The sequence below is a fragment of the Carcharodon carcharias genome, chromosome 9, assembly GCF_017639515.1.
Source record: "Carcharodon carcharias isolate sCarCar2 chromosome 9, sCarCar2.pri, whole genome shotgun sequence".
NCBI classification, from domain to species: domain Eukaryota; kingdom Metazoa; phylum Chordata; class Chondrichthyes; order Lamniformes; family Lamnidae; genus Carcharodon; species Carcharodon carcharias.
The window spans coordinates 63,396,010-63,415,305 of record NC_054475.1 but is presented as its reverse complement, the minus strand read 5'-3'; the positions used below and the strand labels follow the sequence as shown (position 1 = coordinate 63,415,305).

The window sequence follows — 19,296 nt, the reverse complement described above, 5'->3', positions numbered from 1 at the left end:
GTATACCCAGCTTCTGACCTGTTCTTGTAGCAACAACATTTGTTTAGCTGTTTCAGTTGAGTTTCTAGTCAATGACAATGCCACCCACCCCTGCCCCAAAGGATGTTGATGGTGGGGAATGCAGTAATGGCAATGCCATTGAATGTCACAGGAAATTGGTTCTAACTGTTCTGCATTTATTCCACAGGTGACCTGATCTCTCAAGCAATGTATTACTTCCAACAATTTGGTGCCAAGTACCACGGGAAGGGATTTCAGCTGCACTTCAAAAAGGGGCCGTATTCCTGGGAGCCTGAGGCTCTGCATGGTCTCTATTACTACATGCACTGCCCTCATTTGGAGTGGGAGAATCCCAGCAATGAGCCACCGAGAGTAAAACTGAGCAGTGAGAGGTGAGATCATTGCAACTAGGGCTTCTCAAATATTGACCAAACTGATTCATTCTACAACTTACTGAGTTGAGTCATTCAAGGAAAGCACCAAATAGTCCACAGGGCTTTTGATAATTTGAACATTTCCAGTTTCACACGCTTTAGGTGATCATGTACTGCACGAAGAAACAAGAGGGCTGTTAAATCTGCTGCCGCTTCACCTCAGAGTCCTGAACGGAGCAGGCAGAGCTCCAGCCTCTTCCAGCATGAAACAAACCCAAGTCTGGCCCAAGCCCAGTCTCTACTGTCAGCCTTATAGCCCCATTCACACATAGGCTGAGAGAGCTACCAACAAACTAAGGTAGACATTAGAAGCTTACTGTTTCTGTAGATTGCTATATTATTATTTTGATAACAATAAGCTGTGATTCATTGTGAAAAGGAAATGATGCTTGGTTGGCAAGATTGTCAGATGCAGCATAGATTAGACAGTATCATTGACAGTATCAGTGAGCCTAATCTGTTATGGTTAAAACATCATCTAGTGATATAATAATACAAGTACTCGCCAAGTCCTTATCGAATGATGATGGCTGCAGGAAGTGAAAAGTCCCTGGTGTTGGCTTGATGCAGATTATGGTAACCATTGACTTGGTGCATGTGAGGAGAAGTGATGATCCTTATCTGAATTTATGCAGCTTGAACCATGTGGTTTCAAACTGTACAGTCAGCGTACAAAATTTCCCAGCTTTCATATGAGGAGGAGGAGGAGAGGGGAAAACCCACCTTTGATCTTTCAGTGTGGACTGTAATAGGATTTGACGATAGACCAACAGATTTTGACATTTTTTTTGTTGGGACTAAAGCTTTGGGAAGTGGAGTGTTACATGGAGGGGGGAGGCATTGTCAGCAGGCAGAGGTAAGCTGAACTTGCTCCTACCAGGTGGTGATGTGCTTTGTTCTAATTCACTGAAATAACTTAGGCAGGATTAAACAGAATTCTTTTCCTAAAATCCTCGCTGTTCCTCCTGTAAATATATTGTGCGGACCTGGAGTCAGTGCACATGCAAATACACAACATGCATGTTTAAAGATTCATTCTAACATGTCATGATAAGAGGGTGCTGACTGAATGTCTAAGTAATGGTTTCTGAAGATGGGAGAAGTCCAGGTCAAATGTGTATCCATGTTCTCATTGTTCTTGTTGTCTTTCTGCATTTCCATCCTGCCCCTGACCTCAAACACCCTTCAGACCGTACGAGATTCTCCCGCCAGTGGTTGAGTGGATCAGGGTGTGCATCGCACAGGCGGAACACAGGCACAGTCTCACAGTGGACAGTAGTGACCTTCGACAGGCTGCCAGACTTCTGCTTCCAGGCGTAGATTGTGAACCCCGGCAACTCAGGTGAGCAAAGCTTTACTAGCTCAATCTCTGCAAAGCTACTCTCTGTTACTTTGCCTTTTGAGGAATTGTTTGGGATTGTTAATTTGGCATATGGAGCTAAATGGGTTGCAATACAAAGAAACCATTATGTAATTGAATAAGGGAGCAGTCTTGAGAGGTTGAATGGAACCACCCCATTCATATGTTAAACTTTCAGTAGAGCCCATACAATCCTGGGGCCCACTGATATTGATCCTTGACATGGAGATCCATTTTATTCATCATGACCCTGTTCCTCTGGTTCCCAACCTGTCTGCTGGAGCAACATTCTTGTTGCTATGTAATGAATACCCACTTATAGTGGAAACAAACTGTAATCTTCAGTCTCTGAGAGTCATTTTGTACATAGACATCGTATAATGACTTTCATGGTCTCCCGGCATCCCAGAGCTCTTCACAGCCAATGAGGTACTTTTTGAAGTGTAGTCACTGTTGTGATGTTGGAAATGTGTAAGCCAATTTTGTGTAGAGCAAGATCCCAGCAACAACAATGAGATAAATGACTAGGAACCTACTTTTAATGGTATTTATTGATGTTGCCCAGGACACTGGATGGCGAGAACTCTCCCTGCTCTTCTTCCTTGGGATCTTTTGCGCCCACCTGAGGGGGCAGGCAGGAGCTCTGTTTAATGCCTGGAGTGCAAGATGGCACCTCTGATAGCGCAGCACTACCTCAGTAGGGAATTAGGGTGTCAGTCCGGATTATGTGCTCAAATCTCTGGACTGAAGAGGTGAGCGTGTTATCAGCTGAGCCATGGCTAATGTATGAAGCATTATCTGATGGGACATTGGAATAGTAAGGTTACATAGATCTTGTGGAATTTCAGCCCAGTTTAAAATTCGAGGCTGGAGGCGAAAGGAGGCTGGGCAGTTGACCACAAATATTTTCTTTGGCAGAAGTTTAAGTCATCAAAATGAACCCACCTCTTTCTGTTTTAAAGGATTAACTGCACTTTATGCACATCCCGTGGACTGGATGCCAAGCAGGCTGAGCTGAAGCTGAGACAGAACCTGGGCTTTCAGATGTTGAACTCCGGCCGCACTGATTTGGTACATGCAGCTGCTGCGTTGCTGGGACCAGAGGGACTCGATGCTCTTAGTGAGCAGGTAGGGGAGAGGCCTTACAGGAATATAGATGTATTTTTTATTGTTTTTTAATATGGAACGAGGACAGAACAACTGATGTTGGATTATGGTTAAAGCACATTAGTGGTTTAGAATTGGTTTTAACTCGGTGCTTGCAAATACTTTCTTTGATTACAATGCCACTCCTTGCCAAGTATTGTCATAATTCATGAATAGTGAAGGTTGCTGAAAAGGGTATTATTAAAGCTAAGGCTTTTATGGTTATTTGATAACCTAAAACTCAATGACTTAAGTAAACTGTAAAGTCACAAACCTCTCCACATATTGGCAATGAAGTTACTATAAAAGGGGTACAAAGCTCTTATTCATTTTGTCACTTTGGGGAGAACAGGAGACAACATCTAAACACATCCAAATATTTCAAACTTGAGAAATTGGACAATTGTTTAATAACTGCTTGTAGATCTGACTTGTTCGCTTCTATTAATGTTGTCTCCAACTGAGTTTGCAGAGACCTCAGTTAATAAAGTCATATGCTGAACACATATTTTGGATGTGCATTCAAACCTAAAATTTAACACGTTGTATGTTAGGGGTTGTGCTCTGTTATGTAATTGTCTATATTTAATACTTTAGTTCGTATAAATCAGACATTTCCTTGTCCTCAATCTTGTATTTGAGATTTAAAAAATAGGGAAATATGACAAAATCCTACAGAAGTCCAAGAGACAAGATGGAGAGGAAGCTCATTCACACACGTGGGGTAGAATTTTTCAGATGGTGGTGAACGCATCTGCACTGAGACTGGTTGCCCTGCACTCATTGGAGGGCAGGGTGTGTGGGGGCATCAGTTGGCTCAGGGTGAGACTTCTGCTCCCAACTGGAGAGGAAGCTCCACCTTAGAGAGCTTCTGGTCAGCCAATCCAATTGGCTGACTGCTCTGTAGTCTCAGCAATGCCTGGTTGGGGCGGTGGACACTGCTGGGACTTTAGCCAATCCTCGAAGAAGAGGAGCTAATGCAGGCCAGACTTCAGGTAAGTCCAGGGCATCGGCCAGGTCTAGCTGACAGTCCCCAGTGAGGGGATGGGGGATGGGGGCTGGTGGTGAGGAGTTGTGGGGCCAAGTCTGACAGGCCAGGGAGGAAGGCTAAAGGTTGGGGGGGTGCGGTATGACTTTGTGGGGGGGAGGGGTGCCTCGATAGGCACAGGGCCCCCCAATAAATGTGCCCCTCAACTCTTTTCCGACATCAGCTCACCCAGTAGAAGCTGCTGGGTTCCCCACCTGCTGTAGATTTCCTCCTGCTGCATTTTACAAGCCTCCCCCAACCCCACCTTCAAACCTACCAGTGGAAGAATGTAAAATTCCGCCCAAGGAGTGGAGGGGAGGAGAGACTGGATGTCATGCTGTACACCAGAAGTCTCTGTACATCTAATAATCACCACCCCAGAATTATCCTTCCCTAGTTGTAGAGATTTATATCAGGATGAGCTGATGACTGCAGATTGTATTCAACTCTTTGCAAATGCTGTATTTACATATTTCTGTGCAGTTTACTAACAAGCAGAACATATTCTCATAAAGTATGATGCAAGGTGTCTATTGAGACTGAAGATACCTCCTGCACAATGTCTCATGCCATTGATCAATTGACGCTACCATTTTTCCAAATTACATCTCAAACCATTAGCAGCTGTCAACTGATGTTCTCTTGTCTGCCCCAATGTTCAAACACATTGATGTTCCTTCAGCCATCTTCACTTCGACTGTGGTTGGTGCACAACAACCCTGGGTGTGATTTTACTAGTGCAATATAAACTAAAGTAATATTCAGCAAGAAGGAGGGAAAGGGAGGGAGGCAAGCTACCCATGTGACAGGAAACTGAGAAAAAATGCACCCCATGTGACAGGAAGCCAAGAGGGATGGCTGCCATGTATTGGGAAGTGGTTGATTCAGTCCTCTCCTAGTGTATGGATTATACAATAATAAGACTCAGCACAAATCTATGCCTCACAGGAATAAATATTGGGTTATATTCATCAACTTACCGCTGTGTACTGGGTGAAACATCCTTCATAACAACTTAGAAGTGTCATGAAATCAATTGATCTGTGTGTCCCTGGGTGTTAAATAAGAAGTCTGTGGAGACTGTAACCTTTAAGGTACAAGATGTTTCAATAGATAAAAACAAAAAAACTGCGGATGCTGGAAATCCAAAACAAAAACAGAACTACCTGGAAAAACTCAGCAAGTCTGGCAGCATCGGCAGAGAAGAAAAGAGTTGACGTTTCGAGTCCTCGTGACCCTTCGACAGAACTTGAGTGAATCCAAGAAAGGGGTGAAATATAAGCTGGTTTAAGGTGTGTGTGGGGGGTGGGGGGGGGTGTGGTGGTGGGTGGTTTGGGTGGGGGGAGAGAAGTGGAGGGGGTTGGTATGGTTGTAGGGAAAAACAAGCAGTGATAGATAGAAGCAGATCATCAAAAGATGTCACAGACAACAGAACAAAAGAACACATAGGTGTTAAAGTTGGTGATATTATCTAAACGAATGTGCTAATTAAGAATGGATGGTAGGGCACTCAAGGTAAAGCTCTAGTTGGGGTGGGGGGAGCATAAAAGATTTAAAAATATTTAAAAATAATGGAAATAGGTGGGAAAAAAAAAATCTATATAATTTATTTGGAAAAAACACCAGCTTGTGAGCTAGTGTTTCAGTGTACTCAGGAATCCAGGGAGGAGGGATCTCTAAAGGCAAGATTGAAACCCTGTGAAGTGGGCCATTGTTAAAGCCATCTGAATGGGAGCAACCTTTGGAGAGAATTCTAAAATTCCAAGGAGAGATCTTCGAAGTTGAAGCTGGGAATCCCTCATGAGACAGAGTTTCAATGAGATTGTTTGACTTGGTGTTTACTGACATCTGGGTGGGTTCTTGAGAAATCCATGGGCTCTGTCTTGGTTGTACCTGTCATTTACTCTGTAGTGTTGTGTGTTTGACCATTGTTCATCTGTTAATACACATGTATCTCATATTTACCCTGAATGTTAGAGTATAAGATACATATTGCAAATTGTTTTATCTTTCTGAACTTGTGTTGTAAAGTTTATTTTTATTTGTTCAAAACCTGTGGAATTTTGTGCCTTTATTCATTTAGTAAGTGTCTTGAATCTCAACCTTCATCTACTTTAAACAAAACATTATTGATCCCACACCGGATCTTCCCTACATCCCGGGGTCTGGCCAAGGATCATAACAGAAGGCAATGCTAATAGCCACTTGGTCTCCACTCGTCACTCAATATGTGAGGCTGACCTCCAACCTTTGCCCTTTTTTGTGAGGCCCATGGTCTCAGAGGGATCACCACCTCAGAGCAGATTATTTACCTGGAGCATTCAAATGCTATTTCTTCTCCTCAGGGATTGACTCCACTGATGTTTGCAGCCAGCAGTGGGGATGAGGCCATGGTCCAGGTCCTGGTGACCTCTGGAGCAGACATTGATATTCAGGTAAGACATTGATTGTTGACACAGTCTTCACATGAACGTGCTTTCAAATATATCACTGCATTCCATGAGAGTAACCTACAGGGTGAACCTGTAACAAATGGACCCTAATACAAATGTGGGATATTCCTGTAACGTGTGGACTCAGACACAGTGCCACAATAATTCCCAATAATATTTGACATCTGATTTGCATGGTATTTAACATAATGTGTCAGACCTGGTTTAAGATGGGGTGCCTATACACAAACGATGTTTGAATGATCCAGCATTCAAGCAGCTTAATTATTGATTAATTTGAAGGCTGACTTGCTAAGTTTGAGAAACTCCTGAACATTGTGCTTGATTTGCAGGTGCCAGGTAATTCCCAGCAGTGCCCATCTGTCCATGCAGAGACGCGACACTGGACCGCTCTCACTTTCGCCGTCGCATTTGGCCATCTCTCAGTTGCACAGGTACAAGAGTGGGTCAGTTTAGTTGAATAAATGTTGAGCTCTTCCCACTTCCCATGGATTGGTGAAGGATGGCACTGGATGTTGTGGACTGTGTCGTTGCTCGAGAGGCTTTGAGCTACCTCAGGGGTTTCAGACACCATTCAAGCTGGTTAGGCATAGCAAGCCTATTGCTCTCTGTGGATCTAACACATATTCCCATATCAAATTCCTTCCGTCCATTGTCTCCATGTTGTCAAGCATGTCTTTGGGCAGCACTCTCACTGCATATATATCACTGCATTTCACTGCAGAGGTTTGTGGGTGCAAGTCCCATTCTAGAGACTTGGCCAGGGTATTTAGAAGGGTGGGGTTTCCCTTATGACCATCCAAGGAGTCTGCGGAGAACACATCCCCGCCGATACTATCTGCCCCACTGCCAGTTAACATGCCAACGAGTGTTAGTTGGCTGGAGACAGGATTCCCACCCCTCACTCGGGACGAAATGCCGCCTCAGAGAGCTGTTGGCCAATCTGATTGGTTGGCAACTCTCTAGTCCCTACAGCATCAGTAGCTGCAGTGTACAGGACCGGGATTACAAGCAGTCCCCAGAGCCTAAGCCCTGAGAGTCCAGGACCAGGTAAGTTTTGGGGGCCTCAGGGTGGGGTGGGCAAATGAGGCTCAGTGGGGAGGACAGCGTGGGGCGGGGGTGTTGTTGGAGCTGACACTCCAGTGCAGGACTGAGGGAGTATCACATGACTGCCTCTACTGCATGTTGGATGAAAAATTTTCAGGTGAATATAAAAGATTCCATGGCAATATTTTAAAGAAAAGCAGTGGAATTCTGCCCAGCCCTAAACCCAACCACCTTCAGTTGCTTCCTTCCATCATAAGGTCAGAAGTGGGGATGTTCGCTGATGCATGCACAATGTTCAGCATCATTCGTGACTCCTCAGATACTGAAGCAGTCCATGTCCAAATGCAGCAAGACCTGGACAATATCCAGGCTTAGGCTGATAAGTTGTCAAGCAACATTTGTGCCACACAATTGCCAAGCAATGACGATCTCCAACAGGAGAGAATGTAACTATCTCCCTATGACAATTAACAGCATTACCATTGCTGAGCCCCCCATTATCAACATCCTAGGAGTTACCAATGAGCAGAAACTGAACTGAATCATTCAATCCTTCGAACCTGTTCTGCCATTCAGTTAGATCATGGCTGATCTTTATCGCAAATTTTTGTTGAATATGACAATTGATCTCAGCCCAAAATTTCAATTGATCCCTAGCACCCAGAGATTTGGAGGCTTCAGATTTCCCAAATCTTTGGTATGAAAGTGAGCCTCTTGGTTCACTCTTGAAAGACCTGGCTCTAATTTTATGGTTATTCCTCCTATTTTGCACTCCCCAAAAAGAGGAAGAACTTCTCTTTATTGATCCAATTGCTTCCTTTTTAGTTTTTAAATGCCTCAATTGGATCAACCTGCATGCATAGTGGAGAAGGCCATTTCTTCTTTATTCTTTCATGGGATGTGGGTGTCACTGCCTTTGAGCTGAGTGGCTTGCTGGGTCATTTCTGAGGGACAGTTCAGAGTCAGACACATTGCAGTAGGTCTGGAGTCACATGTAGGCCAGACCAGGTAAGGACAACAGATTTCCATCCCTAAAGGACATTAGTGAACCAGATGGGTTTTTACGACAATTGATGATAGTTTCATGGCCACCATTCCTGAGACTAGCTTTCAATTCCAGATTTATTAACTGAATTCAAATTTCACCAGCTGCCATAGTGGAATTTGAATCCGTGGCCCCAGAGCATTAGCCTGGGCCTCTAGATTACTAGTCCAGTGACAATACCACTACACCACCATATCCCTAATAATGTGGGTGGGGGCAGGGTGGAACCAGGGAGATATTGGCAGAATAGCATGAGAGGAAGAGGGACTGGGATTGAGGGATACTTGGGATGGGTGAGAGTAGAGGGATACAAAGGGGCAGAGTGGGAACAGAAGCCGTTAAATTAGGAGGAGGCTCAACTGGACTAAAGACAGGCATAGAGGCCAGACTGGCCTGTTTCTGTCTGTAGATACTATATCCGTGTGTAATTAAATGTAATTCTATGGCTGTAATTAAATGGAAGATTACGATGCTCTCCCCTGTGTGACGTTCCCTCTCTGTCTATACAGTTGCTATTGGATGCTGGGGCCCATATCGAAGGCTGTGTTAGTGAAGAAAGCTGGTCAGAAACTCCTTTGCAGCTCGCAGCCGCAGCAGGTACACAACAGCCAGGACAAGGGTGGGCGCGAAACTGAGAGAGTGGGTCTGGCTTATTGGACAACATCTGTTTCCCTGATGATAGGAGTACTTCATCAGACTGACACTGTATTTTTTTAAATTTGAGCTGTAGTCAGTATAAACATTCAAGCCTGTGGCCTAGTAATAGATCAGAGTTCAGAGACATGGAAAAAGTTCACCTGAAAATTTTAAATTAATTTATAAATGCATGTGGTGTAAATTGGAATTAAACTGATCATCACAGTTGTTTGTTCTGTTAAAAAGATCACATCAAAAAGAAATGACGTTCTGTTCTTAAGATACTCTCCCCAACGTCACCAGTGTAGAAGGTGCCCTTCCCTAAATTCCAATTGACTGAGCTGGCCAGTCCTGAAGGATATATCTGCCAGATTGGGCCTGTGGCAGGTGGTGAGACAACCAACATGAGGGGAAAAATCTATTTGACCTCGTTCTCACCAATCTACCTGTTGCAGATGTATCTGTCCATGCCCATGTTGGTACAAGCGACTACCACACAGTCCTTGTGGAGATGAAGTCCAATCTCCACACTGAGGGCATCCTTCGTGGTGCTGTGTGGCACTACCATCATGCTAAATAGTTAGATTTCAAACAGTTCTAGCAACTCAGATTGGATATCCATGAGGTACTGTGGGCCATCAGCAGCAGCAGAATTGTTTTCAACCACATTCTGTAGCCTCTTGACCCCATTCTACCGTTATCATCAAGCGGGGGATCAACCCTGGTTCAATGAAGAGTGCAGGAGGGCATGCCAGGAGTAGCACTAGACATATCTAAAAATGAGGTGTCAACCTGGTGAAGCTACAACATAGGACTACTTGCATGCCAAACAGCATTAGCAGCATACTGTAGACAGAGCTAAGTGATCCCACAACCAATGGATCAGATTAAAGCTCTGTAGTCCTGCTACATCCAGTTGTGAATGGTGGTGGACAATTAAGCAGCTGCCCAGAGCAGGATGCTCCACAAACACCCCCATCCTCAATGATGGAGGAGTACAGCACATCAGTGCAAAAGATAAGGCTGAAGCATTTGCAACAATCTTCAGCCTGAAGTGCCAAGTGGATGATCCAACTTCGCCTCCTCCAGAGGTCCCCAGCATCACAGATACCAGTCTTCAGCCATTTCAATTCACTCCACGTTATCAGAAAACATCTGAAGGCACTGGATAGTGCAAAGGCAATGGGCACTGACAATATTCCGGCAATAGTACTGAAGATCTGTGCTCCAGAACTTGCCATGACCCTTGCCAAGCTGTTCCAGTATAGCTACAACACTGACATCTACCTGGCTATGTGGAGAATTGCCCAAGTATGCCTTGTCCACAAAAAGCAGGACAAATCCAACCCGCCCAAATAACCCCACCCTACTATCAGTCTACTCTCGATAATTAGCAAAGTGATGGAAGGTGTCGTCAACAGTGTTATCAAGCGGCACTTACACGGCAGTAACCTATTCACTGACGCTCAGTTTGGGTTCCACCAGGGCCACTCAGCTCCTGACCTCAACAGCCTTGGTTCAAACAAGGACAAAAGAGCTGAACTCCCGAGGTGAGGTAAGAGTGACTGCCCTTGACATCAAGGCAGCATTTGACCGAGTGTGGCATCAAGGAACCCTAGCAAAACTGGAGTGACTCCTCCTGACTCCCCAAAGCCTGTCCACTATCTACAAGATACAAGCTCGACATCATTCAGGACAAAGCAGCCTGCTCGATCAGCTCTTAGTTCACTTAGATCCACTTAGTTCAACATTCACCACCGAGGCACAGCAGCAGCAGTGTGTACCATCTACAAGATGCACTGCAGCAACTCACCAAGGCTCCTTTGACAGCACCCTCCAAACATTACCCCTAGAAGGGCAAGGGCAGAAGGTGCATAGGAACACCACCACCAAGTTCCCCTCCAAGTCACTCACCATCCTGACTTGGAACTATATTGCCGTTCCATCACTGTTGCTAGGTTAAAACTCCCTCCCTAAAGCACTGTGGGTGTACCTACACCACATGGGCTATACCAGTTCAAGAAGGCAACTCAACACCACCTTCTCAAGGGCAATTAGAGATGGACAATAAATGCTGGCCTTATCAATGAAGCTCATATCCCACCAAAAAATACAAAAAACAGTGTGCATCAGATACCTTCCGTAAATCACACTGTGTGTATAACTTGCTCTTTTCTTTCTTACACATTGTGTATAAGAAGTCATTTCCTGCCTCACTGTATAATACCCTTCCCTGTATCACTCACTGTACAAAATACCCTTTCCTGTATCAATCACTGTACAAAATGCCCTCCCCTATATCACTCGCTGCACAAAATACCCTTCCATCTGTCATTCACTGTATAATACCCTTCCCTATATCACTCACTCTATAATACCCTTCACTATATCACTCACTGTATAAGATGCCCTTCCCTATATCACTCACTGTATAATGCCCTTCCCTATATCATTCACTGTACAAAATACCCTACCCTTTTTCACTCACTGTATAAGATACCCTTCCCTATATCACTGACTGTACAAAATACCCTTCCCTACATCACTCACTGTATAATATGCCCTTCCCGATATCACTCACTCTGTAAGGTACCCTTCCCTATATCAGTCACTCTATAAGGTACCCCCCTATATCACTCACTGGATAAGATGCCCTTCCCTATATCACTCACTGGATAAGAAGCCCTTCCCTATATCACTCACTGGATAAGAAGCCCTTCCCTATATCACTCACTGTATAAGATGCCCTTCCCTATATCACTCACTGGATAAGATGCCCTTCCCTATATCACTCACTGGATAAGGTACCCTTCTCTGTATCAGTCACTCTATAAGGTACCCTTCCCTATATCAGTCACTCTATAAGGTACCCCCCTATATCACTCACTGGATAAGATGCCCTTCCCTATATCACTCACTGTATAAGAAGCCCTTCCCTATATCACTCACTGTATAAGATGCCCTTCCCTATATCACTCACTCTATAAGGTGCCCTCCCCTATATCAGTCACTCTATAAGATACCCTTCTCTATATCACTCACTGTGTAAGATGCCCTTCCCTATATCACTCATTGTATAAGATGCCCTTACCTATATCACTCACTCTATAAGATACCCTTCCCTATATCATTCACTGTATAAGATGCCCTTCCCTATAAGACACACAGTGTATAAGATACCTCTTCCTTTTACTAATAAATAATATGCACCCTTGCTGCAGCTTGACCCCTACCCTGTACTCTTGTATGTACTGTGCCTCTCACTCTTGCCCCATCTTTCCCAGGACACCTAGATCTGGTCAGTCTGTTATTGGAGAAAGGAGCTGATCTCCTGGCTGGATCCGTTGGTAAAAATGGAGTCACTGCATCTCTGCAAGGAATTACTAACCCATTCAGTCAGGCTGCTGCCCACGGACACAGGTGAGAGATTGGAGCGACCTCAGGTCTTATACTGAGTATGGCTAACAGAGACTGTTGTAACTGAGAACCTGTATTGGGGCTGGGATAAGTTACAGAGCTTTTTTTAACTGAGAGCTTTCTGCGATTGCTGTAGGGGAGGGTGTTGCAATTGAGAGTATTACACTGTCAACAGGGTGGGATAGAGTGTTATAACTGAGTCTTATACTGAATGTGCTGTGAGACAGAGAGAGGGCTATAACAGGGGAACCTTTTATTGATGATGGGGGCAGGGTATGTATCTGTAAATGGCTCACCCTGGGTACTGATCGTTTGCAGTGATGGATGCACTGATCTCTTTCACTGACTGGAATGCGCTGTTGTTCTCAGTTATATTGTTCATTGTGTTTTTTGTTAATGCACGCTCTTTTTAATGATTGCTCAGGAATGTGCTGCAGAAGCTTCTGTCCCAGCCAGACACCCTGAATAGTGACATCATGTCCCTGGAGGACATCCTGGCTGAGGGGACAGAGGACAACAACCAGCAGTTTCCAAAACCGAGGCTAAACCGCAGCAGTAAAGCCCGAAGGAGAGCAATGCAGGATGCCCTCTATCAGAGTGCTGAGCACAGCTACCTTGACATCACCGTAGAGTTGCACAATCTCGGTGAGTATAGCACTTCACCACATGCTACTATGGTAAGCTCCCATTAAACACTCACAACACATTCCTTAGTCTCTGTCCGTGACTGTAATGGTGCATCTCAGTGTGGACTGACAACTGGGCCGTAGCCTAGCTCCAGGCACCCATGCCCTATGTTGTAACTCCACACCTCTCTGTGTGGAGGAGCCTGTGACTGGGACTAGGGTACCCTGTGCTTAACTGTCCCCCTCCCTGTGCAAAGTGGTTTGGGCTCAGCTTAGATTCAGGCCCTGACCTAGGGTACCCTGTCCTGTGGTTAACTCTTTCCCACTCAGATCAAGGAACCAGCATTGTAGGGGTAGTGTTTGCAGTTCCACAGATGACCTCTATGGGTCAGCACTCTGACCTCAGTAATCCATCACAGAAACATGGAGCAGGAGTAGCCATTTGGCCCATAAAGCCTGCTCCACCATTCAAACAGATCATGGCTGATCATCTACCCCTATGCCATTTTTCTGCACTATCCCCTTATGGTCGTTTGGAAATACAGAAATTTGAGTATTTCTGTAAAAAGAGATATGTCTAAGCTTTTCGTCATTGTTTGAAATTTAAACCAGGCAACTTGACCCTGATTGGTCAAAGCATTGCCCTGAGGAATGAATCAGTGAGTGGCTGTCATTTACTTTGTTTAGCTGAAACAGGAACAAGGTGTGTACATGTTCTTTCTGTCTGCGAAGAACAGGGCCCTGTGTATTAATATATGTAGCTTTCAGTACCTGCAAATATGCCACACTGTGAGTCCAACTGACAATCTTAAATTGGTTGTCAGTGCAATTCTTAGCACATTGGACAACATTTGCTAAATAACCCTCAATCACGGAATCACATCTAATGTTGGACACTGTGTATTGAGTTTTGCAAGCACAGGCTGGTTGGGTACAGTCTGTACCTTGCCCATTGTGAACAGCGGCTGGGACATGCTGTTTGATACGATCTGCCAGTCTTTGGGATGTACAGCCTGCGTACCTAGCATCACACTGGCACTGAAATTCATAAACCACATTACTCATTTGTGTGATAGGCCTTATTGGTTTGACGGCAGCATCCTGTTAGTGGCAAATATCACTTGTGTTGCTACTGCATAATAGCAACGTGAAACAGCTAGCTTCACCTGTTGCTCAAACTTTTCTAGACCGTCCAGCCAGGGTAAACATCCTATCTGCATCTACCCTGTCACACCCTGTAAGAATTTTGTAAGCTTCATTGAGATCATCTCTCAATCTTCAATGTTCCCATTTCCCAGTCATCCCATCACCCATCAGTGATGGGCAGTCCCGTCAGAGCTGCCCCCATTCTGATACTGTAACTTTTCCAGAAATGTTATAGGAACCTCATTTGAATGTGTAAAGTTACAGCAGTAGATCTGGGACAATTCCTGACCCAGATCTGAGACAATTCCTGACCCAGATCTGAGACAATTCCTGACCCAGATCTGAGACAATTCCTGACCCAGATCTTCTCGTTCTTGCCTCATCTACCACCACCTGCAAGTTCCTCTCCAAGTCACACACCATCCTGACTAGGAAATATATCTCCGTTCCTTCACTGTCGCTGGGTCAAAATCCTGGAACTCCCTTCCTAACAGCACTGTGGGTCTACCTACACCACATGTAGTGCAGTGGCTCGAGAGGGCAGCTCACCACCACCTTCTCAAGGGCAATTAGGGATGGGTAATAAATGCTGGCCCAGCCAGCAATGCCCACATCCTATGAATGAATAAAAAAAATCTACCTCACCAATGTGCAGCAGACCCCTCATAATGATCCCTTGTGTCTCCCTTTGCTCAATGATAACTGCCATCAAACCTGGGGGATCTTATTCACTGTCTGTTGTGTTGATATTGAAATCATTAATCTGGTGGTCGGAGCATATGTTCCTCATGTCTTGGAGGGAGCAATCATTCAGAATGTTTGCTATTGAATTAAATTGAGGCTTGCTGCTCTCAGATCTCCCAATGTTGAAATTCCCCATCCATCATCTGTAACATCACTTGTTTATAATGTGCCTGAGACCTCTGCTGGCAATCACAGGTACTGCCAGTGTACGATCCTCCTGGGAGCTCGGGATACCAAAAGAAATACCAAACTCCTGTTTGGTATTTTTAGAGGAAATTGTAGAGCTTCAGATATCCTTGTACCTCAGATACTTGCTCTTTCAGTGGTGGGGTGGAATGGGGATCACTGTTGGATGTTAGCTCCTTTTTTCTCACAAAAGTCTGTTCTTTACACCCCAAGGTGTCCCCTGGACTCTGTATTCCTGGCTGAAGTCCCTGGAAAACTCTCTGATCCAGCGTCGGTGGTCCATTACTCTATATCTGCTCAAGGACTTTGATACTGTGAACGATGTGTACAGCCAAGAAATGATCACCTGGGGACTGACGCTTATGTTTGACATATTCCGCCTGAGCAAGGTACAGCACTGTGCAATCTGCTCCTTGTATGACCAGCCTTATCCTCTCTCAGCCTCTGCTATTACAGGTCCCAATCTAACCATCCCTGCTATTACAGGTCCCAGTCTAACAGCCTCTGCTATTACAGGTCCCTATCTAACAGACTCTTCTATTACAGGTCCCAATCTAACCATCCCTGCTATTACAGGTCCCAGTCTAACAGCCTCTGCCAGTACAGGTCCCAATCTAACAGACTCTGCTATTACAGGTCCCAGTCTAACCATCCCTGCTATTATATGTCCCAATCTAACAGCCTCTACTATTACAGGTCCCAATCCAACAGCCTCTGCTATTACAGGTCCCAATCTAATCATCCCTGCTATTACATGTCCCAACCCAACAGCCTCTGCTATTACAGGTCCCAATCTAACAGAATCTGCTATTACATGTCCCAACCCAACAGCCTCTGCTATTACAGGTCCCAGTCTAACAGCCTCTGCTATTGCAGGTCCCAATCTAATCATCCCTGCTATTACATGTCCCAACCCAACAGCCTCTGCTATTACAGGTCCCAATCTAACCATCCCTGTTATTATATGTCCCAATCTAACAGCCTCTGCTATTACCGGTCCCAATCCAACAGCCTCTGCTATTACAGGTCCCAATCTAACAGCCTCTGCTATTACAGGTCCCAATCTAACCATCCCTGCTATTACAGGCCCCAGTTTAGCAGACTCTGATTATAAAATGTGAGTTCCTTGACCTTATATTGTACAATGTAATGGTATTAATCTCATTCTCACACCAATAAACTTTGATATTGCAAATCTCATTGTAACCAACTCCTATGGCAGACCCATAAGACCAGAAGAAATAGGAGCAGGAGTAGGCTATTCGGCCCCTCGAGCCTGCTTCGCCATCCAATTAGATCATAGCTGTTTTGTTTGTGGCCTCAACTCCACTTTCCTGTCTGCTCCCCATAGCTGTTGACTCCATTGTCAATCAAAAACCTGTCTAACTCAGCCTTGAATATATTCAAGTACCCAACCTCCACTGCTCTCTGGGATGAGAAATCCAAATATTAACCCACTGCTCCAACCAATTAAGTGCCTAACTGTAATGGCTGAAGCACATTACAGTAACAAAATTTGGAGTGTTACTGTCTCTCTATATTTGTAACAGTGAGCTGGGACATTGCTTGTGTGATGAAGAATACAGGATTTTAAAAGTTTGACTGTTTTAAATGAAATGAGTCGGAGATTTTTTTGGGAGCTGAGTGGCTCTGCCAAGTGTTGAACCATCTGCACATGCACCATTTGGTTGGCTTGATATGTGGTGTTTTTGTGTTACATTTTCAGAACAATGCTATTACTCGACAACTGGCAACCATCTTTAGCTATTGCTATGGGCCCTACCCCATTCCTGTGATCCAGGAGAGTGACAAGAAGATCAAGACTGCAGCTGGTGAGCATTGCATGGTCCCCTCAACCAGATAGAAGTAGATGGTGGCCTGACCTACAGTAGTAATATCAATATTGCAATTCCTTTCCACTGGTGTTGGTAAATGAAGCTAGCTTGTAACCCTAGTGGACTCTGTACTTGAAAATAAATGAGCCCAGTCTAGTTTTGGAAGACCCTTTATTATTTTACAAGAAGTTTCTGAACAAAATATTGTCCTCACTGTCTGGAATGCAGAGGTGTTGACACAGAAAACCAAAGGGCAACCTGCAAACTGTGTTTTAAGTTGGGTGGAGAATGCAGACAGGTTCAATGTTTTGCATCTTGAGGATTAGTTGATTCTTATACCCCATGGGAGTGGTCATGATCTCCACAATGCATTCCAACCTGATAATGTCAAGTATATATAATGTCAAGTATATATAGTGTATTCCTAATGCATGAGACTTTAGGCTGTGTCATTTTGAGCATCTTGGAACCTTTTCTTTGATATTCCACTTTAGATGAAAGCTCTTTGCATTAGACTGCCCTTTCCCTGGGGACTATGGTTGGACTATGTTCTGTAGGTCAAGGCCAATCCCCTGGGATATCACAGGGTGGGTGGGTGTGTCAGCCATGGCTTAGTTAGTAGCACTCCCGCCTCCTGAGTCAGTAAGTTCTGGATTCCAGTGCCACCTCTAGGAGTTGAACACAAAAATCAAGGCTGACACTCCATTGCAGTACTGAGGGAGTGCTGCACTGTCAGAGGTGCCATCTTTTGGATGAGACCTTTAAACCAAGCTCCTGTCTGCCCCCTCAGGTGGATAGAAAAGATCCCATGGGACTATTTTGAAACAGAGCAGGGAGTTATCCCTGTTGTCCTGCCCAATATTTATCCCTCAATCAACATCACTGAAACACATTATCTGGTCATTATCATATGGCTGTGTGTGGGAGCTTGCTGTGCACAAATTGGTTGCTGCATTTTCTACATTACAATAGCGACTACACACCATTGGTTGTAAAACGTTTTGAAAGACTGGGTGATTATGAAAGGCACTATTGAAATGTAAATCTTTTAGGTCAGGGCCATTCCAATGGGCTGGGGTGAGGACGGATGGTTGTAGATTTAACTCCCTGATGGTTTCTTCCTGCAGAGCCCATTCTGCTGAATAACCAGGAACAGTCAGACATCACATTTCTGGTGGAGGGGAAGCCATTCTACGGTCATCGGGCACTGCTGTCAGCTGCTTCACCCCGGTAAGATCCTGTGTTTCACCAAACCCTGAGCCAGTCAGTTCGACACATTCCCAGAATAACAGAATGCTGAAGCAATGGGATCCTATAGGTTCAATCCAAATCATATTAGGTACATGTTTGACCGGCGCAGACTCGATGGGCCGAAGGGCTGTTTTCTGTGCTGTAGACCTCTATGACTCTATGACACATTGTGTTAATGAATTGTGAATTGATCTTTGAAGCCAAGAAGCTTTGTAGCAACTGCAGGGTGAAAGTGCCACTAAATTAGTGTCAGAAGCTGCTGTCTTTTTTTCCCTGGTATAATCAGTAACCTATACCTTTGATTGTGCAGAAGCTGGTATCTGTATATTCTCTGTACAATCAGTAACCTGTACCTCTGATGTGCAGAAGCTGCTGTCTGTATATTCTGGGTGCAATCAGTAACCTGTATCTCCGATTATGCAGAAGCTGCTGTCTGTATATTCTGGGTAGAATCACTGACCTGCGCCCCTTATCACAGATTGATGAAAACTTTCTATTTTCATATTAATCTCAGCATGAGGTTTCCCACATTTCATTGACCAACCCAAGTGAGAAGGATTCCTGTGAATGTCAGTGGACAGGATTTTCCTGGGTGGGACAGTCTTTGTGAGTGGGCTTTTTGACACCTGCTCTCTGTCCAGTTTGCATTGCTTGAGGGTTATTTTGAAATGAAATACAACAACATTTTAAATGGGATACAACATTTTGATTGTTGTAATGAATGTCTTATCTATACAGGACCCTTTCTGGGGTCATTACTTAATTGGATGTTTTTTTCACTCTTAAGCTTCAAAGACCTTATTACAAACTGCCCTTCTGCTGATGCCAAGACCTGTGGTCCCATTGAGATCAAGGACATCAAGTACAGCACATTCAAGGTAAGAGCGAATTAACAAATTCCTGTTCTAACCAGGTAACCAGTTAACCCCATTGACACCTGGGG

General features: G+C 44.6%; 1 protein-coding gene across 1 annotated transcript in view; it reads left to right on the top strand.

The window, feature by feature from the left end:
- The window catches only part of LOC121282570 (ankyrin repeat and BTB/POZ domain-containing protein BTBD11-like), a 46,570-nt gene that overhangs the window by 22,875 nt on the left and 4,399 nt on the right, over positions 1-19,296 (top strand). Inside the window, exons 3-14 of the mRNA XM_041196316.1 lie at positions 188-392; positions 1,624-1,776; positions 2,757-2,922; positions 6,313-6,402; positions 6,753-6,854; positions 9,022-9,109; positions 12,433-12,568; positions 12,990-13,210; positions 15,481-15,656; positions 16,994-17,099; positions 18,230-18,332; positions 19,141-19,231. Of these exons, the coding sequence (XP_041052250.1) occupies positions 188-392; positions 1,624-1,776; positions 2,757-2,922; positions 6,313-6,402; positions 6,753-6,854; positions 9,022-9,109; positions 12,433-12,568; positions 12,990-13,210; positions 15,481-15,656; positions 16,994-17,099; positions 18,230-18,332; positions 19,141-19,231 (1,637 nt within the window). The remainder of the gene's footprint in view (positions 1-187; positions 393-1,623; positions 1,777-2,756; positions 2,923-6,312; positions 6,403-6,752; positions 6,855-9,021; positions 9,110-12,432; positions 12,569-12,989; positions 13,211-15,480; positions 15,657-16,993; positions 17,100-18,229; positions 18,333-19,140; positions 19,232-19,296) is intronic.